Source organism: Sabethes cyaneus, chromosome 1 (assembly GCF_943734655.1).
Source record: "Sabethes cyaneus chromosome 1, idSabCyanKW18_F2, whole genome shotgun sequence".
Taxonomy (NCBI): Eukaryota; Metazoa; Arthropoda; class Insecta; order Diptera; family Culicidae; genus Sabethes; species Sabethes cyaneus.
Genome location: NC_071353.1, coordinates 145,188,510 through 145,195,779, shown reverse-complemented (window position 1 = coordinate 145,195,779; position 7,270 = coordinate 145,188,510). Strand labels below are relative to the sequence as shown.

The following is a 7,270-nucleotide window of genomic DNA, read 5'->3' as shown; positions in this document are numbered from 1 at the left end:
ATGCATTTCGTCATCTTTCGGAAATTGAACCGTCATCTTCTGATCCATAAGCACTTAGAGAAAGTTCGGAAGTTGGAGCCGCCGAAGGCGGGAAAACTGGCGAGCTTCGTTCCGTTCGGGACTGCAGTGGAGCAGCTTTGTGAGCACATGAAAGCAGCCGAACTGAAACAGCATCTTGTAAATCCACTACTGATCCAGGATCTAGTGGACAAATTCCCAGACAACGAGAAACGTGAGTGGGTGCGCTACAAAAGCGGCAAAAAGCGGGTGACACTACGAATTTTCTCCAATTTTATTTCGGAGATTGTTTCCGATGCCTGTGAGGCTAACGTGTGCCTGGATTACAAGCTGCTGAGCAAACCCGTTGCGGAAGTTCAACCTGGAAAAGGGACGAAGGAGAAAGGTGCAGTTTACAGTCATCGCGAAGGTTCGAGTGGGGTCGACAACGAAGAGCGACGGAAGCAAAAGCCGTGCGAGCGTACGGATCACCGACTGCGATACTGCGAAGACTTCAAGAAGCTACCGTATGTCGACCGGATGAAAATAGTGGATCGTTTCAAGCTGTGCCTCAATGCGCACGGAACAGCCCAATGCAAGTTTAAACTGCGGTGCAACGTCGGCGAGTGCAGAGAAGCCCACAACACTCTCCTACATCCGGTGCAGCGGGTAGTCAGCGCTCATATCCGGGCCGACAGTTTGACATTGTTTCGGATGATTCCTGTGAACCTTCACTGCGGCGAACGGACGGTTACAGTTCTAGTGTTCCTGGACGAAGGAGCATCAGTGACGTTAATGGAGAAAAGCCTGGTAGATCGACTGGGAGCTGTCGGCATCGCGAAGAAGCTAACGATTAAGTGGACGGCCGATATCGCACGATTGGAGGAGTCCCGGCGGTTGAATCTTTGGGCGTCGGCGTTAGGTGCGGATGAAAAACTGTTGCTGAAAACCGTTCGTACGGTTGGGAAACTAATGCTGCCCCAACAAAAGCTGAACGCTGAAGAACTGTCGGACCAGTACGCCTACATGCGCGGACTACCGATCGCGTCGTACAACGGACGGCCGGAAATGCTTATCGGGTTGAACAACATCCACACGTTCGCCCCGATTGAAGCGAAGATTGGCTCCGTAGCAGATCCGATTGCAGTGCGATGTAAACTCGGCTGGACTGTCTACGGGCCGAGGCAAGCAAACGCAGTTGAAGCAAGTGGAGCTTACCTAGGCGTTAACCGTAAAATCACTAACGAAAGTCTGCACGACCTTCTAAAAACCCATTACGCTTTGGAAGAATCGGTGGTAAGCGTTCCGCGGGAACCACCAAACGAATCGGCGATCGTTTCGAGACTGGACTTCTATGGAACACAGATGATCCGCAGTTTCCCGACAGCCATCCGATGGCCTTGAAGAGGTTGAAGCAGTTAGAAAAGAAGCTGGAAAAGGACCCGGAGCTACGCCAAAACGTTGCCGACAGATCGACGAGTACCATGAAAAGGGGTACCCGCACTTGGCGACGGCAGAGGAACTCGCCAAAACGGAACCAGGTAAGGTATGGTATCTTCCTTTAAATGTCGTCCAGAACCCTAAGAAGCCAGAGAAGGTGCGGCTCATTTGGGATGCTGCCGCCGACGTACAAGGTGTCTCCCTCAACTCCAAATTGTTGAAGGGACCCGACATGCTTGTTCCCCTGATGTCCGTCTTAGTCGGTTTCCGAGAGCGTAGAATCGCCTTTGGCGGTGACGTACGTCAGATGTATCATCAGCTCCAGATGATCGCTCAAGATAAGCGCTTTCTACGGTTCCTCTTTCGCAAAAACGTTCAAGATCCTCCAAGTGTCTATGTAATGGACGTTGCCACGTTTGGGTCGACAAGTTCTCCTTGTTCGGCCCAATTTGTGAAGAATCGCAACGCGGAGGAGTTCGCCGGACAGTATCCGGAAGCGGCAGCAGCAATAATACATCGCCATTATGTCGACAACAATCGAGCTGCATGTCTTCACCGATGCCAGCAAACATGCTTACGGATGTGTTGCGTATTTGCGTGTCGTAGTTGAGGGAGTAGTGCGATGCAGTCTGGTTATGTCTCTGTCCAAAGTAGCCCCGCTGAAACGCCAGTCGGTTCCCCGACTGGAGCTGATGGCCGCCGTCGGTGCGCGGTTGAGCGAATCCATCCTGACAACGCACACGTTCAAAATCGACCAGTGCGTTTTCTGGACAGACTCTAAGACCGTGTGCAGTTGGATCCGCTCTGATCAGCACAAATTCAAGCAGTTTGTTGCGTTCAGGATCGGAGAAATTCTGGAACTGACACGAGCGATGGATTGGCGGTGGATTTCAGCGAAGCTCAACATTGCCGACGTCCTGACCAAATGGAGTCGGAATCCGATACTACAGAGCAACAGTGAGTGGTTCACCGGTCCATCATTCCTGCACCAGTCCGAAGATCAATGGCCATCTACCGATACGCAGATTGGTGACACTACCGAGGAAGCAGGGGGCTGGTGCTGTTTCACGAAGTGGTCAACAACGAAGTGGTTCCCGTTGGATTACCTTGCTGCGGGAAACAGCATATGGATTGCGATCGCAAAAAGAATGGTAGGCGGATCATCACGACGAAGGCGACAGAAAAGCAACGGCTGCTGATCAAAGCTCAGTACTCTTCGGTCCACAAGCCTCTTAGCCAGGAGGAATTCCAGAAGACCGAGATCGTTCTGTGGAAACAAGCGCAGTTCGACGGTTTTCCAGACGAGATGAGTGTGTTGACGACGAACTTGACACTGAAGCCAGGGCAGCAACCCGAAAGGATAGCGAGATCTAGCAGCATCTATAAGCTAACACCGGTCCTAGATCAGGACGGAATTCTACGGATGGGCGGCCGAATGGAGACGTCGACCGACATGCCGTTCGATAAGAGATTTCCTATCATCCTTCCTCGAAAGCTCGGGCTGACGGGAAAGCTAATTCAAGTTTACCACGAGAAATTCGGACATGCCATTCGGGAGACCGTGGTGAATGAGCTTCGCCAGCGGTTCTGGATCCCGAACATCCGAAGTACAGTTTTCCAAGTAACGCGACAGTGCATTTGGTGCAAATTGCATCGCTGTCTTCCAGTAGTTCCACGGATGAGTCCGCTTTCGATCCAGCGGGTAACAATATACCTTCGGCCATTTAGCGTGGTGGGCATAGACTATTTGGGTCCCATCGAAGTGACCGTCCGCCGGAAGAAGATGAAAAGATGAAGGTAGACCCGACGACAATGAGAAAAAAGCGTTCGATGTCCAGCTGGAGGCAATATACGATAGCTGCTCGCCACGGGATGTCATCGTCATTGGGAACATGAACGCTCAGATCGACAGGGAAGCAATGTGTATAGTGATAACGGCCAGCGATGCATCAACTTTGCAGCTTTCCGCGGCCTGGGGATCAGAAACACATTCTTTCCCCGCATAGATCTACAAAACCACCAGGAGATCCTCTGACCAACTAACATTGAACCTAATCGACCATATTCTCATCGAAGGCCGGGTTTTCTGGAACAGCTTCCTACGGGGCAGGGATATCGACTCAGATCATTACCTAGTAGCAGTACACGTAGTGGCTTGTGACAAAGCCACCCTTCTCGGTTAGACATTCGGTAATTAGGTAACCCGCAAGGTGCTGAGAACTATGCGCGCGTACTACGCGCCTTCCTCCGTGGCCAGGTGCTTCGACCCTCGAAGATAGATGAAGCACCAACGCTAAAGGAAGGTGATTGACGCATGCTTGATGTTTTTGAGCGTAAAATCCTGCGATCTACACTTGGTGACAAAATGGAAAATTGAGTGTGCAGCAGACCTGAAACCTGAGAACGCTGATATAGTGAAGGAAGTACAATCTGGCAGGCTGCTGTGGACTGAGCACGTGGCCAGAATGCCCGACGAAAGAGTAGCCAAAGCTATTTATAGCAGAGAACCAGAAAAAGGTCTTAAATTTCGGGGCAAACCCCGAAGCTGATGTTCGAAGGCATTGGGTCGATAACAGGCCGTCGCCATTAAACAAACAACATTAATACAAGAAGAGCGTTTAATAATGTTCCAGCAAAATAGAAAAGAATTAACTTACCCGTCTTACAGCAGTATTCTCTGTACTTTGTAAGTACGACCTGCGCTTCAAACAGTTGCTTTTTGCTGCTTGGCGATTAGTGGATTTCCAGAACATTTTACTAACTGTAGACATAATGGGACAATCAAAAAATTAAACTAATGCGGATTTTAAAGTATCTTACCTTTATCCCTGTTCTGGTAACTGTTACAAGGGTATATTCTGTATCCGGCAGTTCGTCAAAGTACACGCTTTTCCCACCTTCGTACAGATGCTTTGACAGAACAGAAGGAAAAGATAATTGGGTTGCTAAGATTGAAGCTCTGGTGAGCTTTTTATTTTTCTATAAGGACAGCTGACATGCGTGAACCTCTGGCATGAACTATATATTCTGTAGGACAAAAAAAAAAGATTATTTTTTCACTTTCGTGGTAAAATTTTTTTTAAAGTACAAGATTATAAATCAATTTCACGAATATTAGATAACGATGATGATGGATAGACGAGTGGAGGACTCCAGTGTTTATCAAAATCAGCTTTGTTTTGAAACAAAGTCTCTAATAGTTCTTAAATTCCTGTTTTATGACTGAATTGGGTCTCCTAGTTCTTCCCACACTACATTCAGATAGGCTCAAACTAATTAGACTGTTTGGCGAAACGATTCGGCTGCCAAGGTTCAAAGATAAGCGCGCTACTCAATGAATGCGATGAGTTCGATGTTTCGGGGTTCCATTCACCTCACAGCAGATATGCTGATGCGTGTTCCAAGCGGCTAAAGCACATGAGTCATGGCTGGTGGATGTTTCATATCTTATCGATTACCGGGGATGAATTTAATCGATTTCCTTTCTTTAAAACTAACGGCTTCCTTGAGGCGGGTCGTTAGTTAGCTTCCCCCATCCGGCATTATTAGTGGAGAACGAGCAGCAGCGTAGCAGCAGTGGTTCGTAATATGTGGCAAATCGGTTCTGCATGGATTGTGCTGCTGGCCCTGGGCCTCGGTGTGACTTCGGTGTTTGCTCGTACTGCGAATCAAACTCGGACCGTGAATCAAACTCGTACTGGAGAGTTCAGCATTGATGAACTGCTCTTGTTGAATAGACAGTTTCTGGACTTCCTCATCGCTTACGATGATTCGGCGGTAGTGCAACCCGCTGATCGACAGTGCCTTGGAAGGATGCAACAACTATCCACGGCTTATCTGAATCGGGAACGCCACGGGTTGCAGTGTGAGTAGTAGTCTGTGTAGTTTATAACTTATCGTTGAACGTTGTCTTCTGCTTGACGACAGGGTTTGATTCATGGGGTAAAATCCCGTCGGGGCTTTATCATGGCAATGGAAATGCTTTCGGAAACTACGACCAGTGCCGACAGTACCGCTGGCAGGATGTTCGTGGACAGCACTGTACTTTTCTCTCCATGATTTCGCCTGACTGGCCAGTTCTTACGTCTTCCCTGTGTGTACCGCATGTTTGTGCACCGGAATTTGCTCGCCAGTTGTACGGTGAATATCTGGCTACTCGGGGCGCTATGGTTATAACCGAACTGAATCAAAACAATCTGTGCATTCAAGACCGGGACGTGGAGTTCAACGGTGCCGTGATAACTGCTATGTAAGCAAACGATTTCTCAAATTATTCATTGTGACAGTTTCAACCATGAATGCTTGAATTGAATTTAATTACAGGGTAATATTTTCTTTGATTGCGGCTGCCGTGGCCGGTTGTACCACGTATGAGTTGCTTCAGGTGACCTTGAAACGGGACGTTAACAAACTGTACAGTTCGTTCTCACTGTACCGAAATGTGCTTAGTATTCTACACATCGTGCCGACGAAGCCCAAGGACGGCACAAGGAATTCCGAAACGATCGAATGTGCGCACGGAGTGCGAGCTCTTTCGATGATCTGGATTATCGTGGTGCATATCCACGAAAGCATTGCTCCCGTTCCGGTGAACAACGAGGTGGCAAAGCAGGAGTATTTGGGCAGCTTTGGTGCGGTCGTTATCTTCGGAATGGGTTATCTAGCTGTGGACACTTTTTTGGTTTTGAGTGGCATGTTGGTGGCATGGAACCTGCTGAAGGAGTTGGATAAGAACGGGAAGATAAATCCTCTGATGCTGTATCTTCACCGGTACATTCGAATTACGGCTCCGTATGCTGCCTTGGTACTGTTTGTTGTTTCATTCGCTAAATACATGGGAGAAGGTCTTCTATGGCAGAGTGTAATAGATGCAAGTGCGGATACTTGTTCAAAATATTGGTGGTCAGCTCTGCTGCACATTCAAAATTATGTTAATCCCAGAAGCATGGTAAGTTAGTCATCAGCCTAAATCACACGCGACTGAGGGTATTTTTTAATTGTTTTTCTTATCACTTCGTAGTGCCTCGGATGGACCTGGTATCTTTCTGTTGATATGCAGCTATACATCATCGGACCAGCTCTTATCTATCCGCTGTGGCGATTTGGCAAACGAGTATTAATCGGAATTGGCTTTCTGGCATTGCTATCGATAGCATGCGTCTTTACGACCTTCCTCGTGAATGATTTTCGGATTCATCCGAGCGCTCCAAATTCGCAGGATCGTTCGGTTAGGACTTACTATCCGACACACGCTCGGATGGCTGTCTGGCTGCTTGGCACCATCTTTGGGTACATACTGTACACGACTAAATCAACGGGCGTTCAACTGGCAAAGCGTTATTACGCCATCGGTTGGTCGACCTGCTTTGCGCTGCTCGGATTGATGACGTATTCATTGTACGAATTCATCCGAACGGATTTCAACGAGTTCTCCAACGTCGCAGATGCCTTCTTCGAAGCGCTTCACCGGTCCGTGTTTGCGATTTGCGTTATGTGGATTATCTTCGCCTGCGTTAACGGAAAGGGCTGGCTTATCAACGATTTCCTGAGCTCTTCTCTGTGGCAACCGCTTTCGAAGTTATCCTTTACGATGTACCTGCTGCACCTTCAAATGATATTGATGGCATCCATAGCTCCGGTAAAAACGTACGGATATTTCAGCGTTATGGACTTGTTCTACCGTGTCTGGGGCGCACTAGGGCTGACCACGAGCATAGCCCTACTGTGGAGTGCAATATTCGAGATTCCATTCGTTACCCTGGATAGACTGCTGCTCAGGAGTTAAGTTCACTGAGCTCCAATTTACACATGGAACTGCCAATTTTCTCGAAAT

At 48.4% G+C, this 7,270-nt stretch overlaps 2 protein-coding genes across 2 annotated transcripts; both read left to right on the top strand.

Moving 5' to 3' along the window:
• LOC128746343 (uncharacterized) lies at positions 1-3,232 on the top strand. Its single transcript, XM_053843395.1, has 4 exons — positions 1-1,293; positions 1,385-1,985; positions 2,044-2,483; positions 2,561-3,232. Exons 1-4 carry the CDS (start codon positions 1-3, stop codon positions 3,230-3,232), a joined length of 3,006 nt encoding a protein of 1,001 aa, XP_053699370.1.
• A 1,793-nt stretch (positions 3,233-5,025) lies between these two features.
• On the top strand, positions 5,026-7,222 carry LOC128746342 (nose resistant to fluoxetine protein 6-like). Its single transcript, XM_053843394.1, has 4 exons — positions 5,026-5,302; positions 5,365-5,686; positions 5,761-6,385; positions 6,458-7,222. The coding sequence occupies exons 1-4, from the start codon at positions 5,026-5,028 to the stop codon at positions 7,220-7,222; spliced, it is 1,989 nt and encodes a 662-aa protein (XP_053699369.1).
• The last annotated feature ends 48 nt before the right edge of the window (positions 7,223-7,270 follow it).

Bases quoted from the DNA above. Each gene is read 5' to 3' on its own strand.
- LOC128746342 (XM_053843394.1), top strand. From the start codon at position 5,026: ATGTGGCAAATCGGTTCTGCATGGATTGTGCTGCTGGCCCTGGGCCTC. The intron at 5,687-5,760 runs GTAAGCAAACGA...ATTTAATTACAG, and splicing joins GGTGCCGTGATAACTGCTAT to GGTAATATTTTCTTTGATTG. The intron at 6,386-6,457 runs GTAAGTTAGTCA...ATCACTTCGTAG, and splicing joins ATGTTAATCCCAGAAGCATG to TGCCTCGGATGGACCTGGTA.
- LOC128746343 (XM_053843395.1), top strand. From the start codon at position 1: ATGCATTTCGTCATCTTTCGGAAATTGAACCGTCATCTTCTGATCCAT. The intron at 1,294-1,384 runs GTAAGCGTTCCG...GTTTCCCGACAG, and splicing joins ACGCTTTGGAAGAATCGGTG to CCATCCGATGGCCTTGAAGA. The intron at 2,484-2,560 runs GCAGGGGGCTGG...TGCGGGAAACAG, and splicing joins TTGGTGACACTACCGAGGAA to CATATGGATTGCGATCGCAA.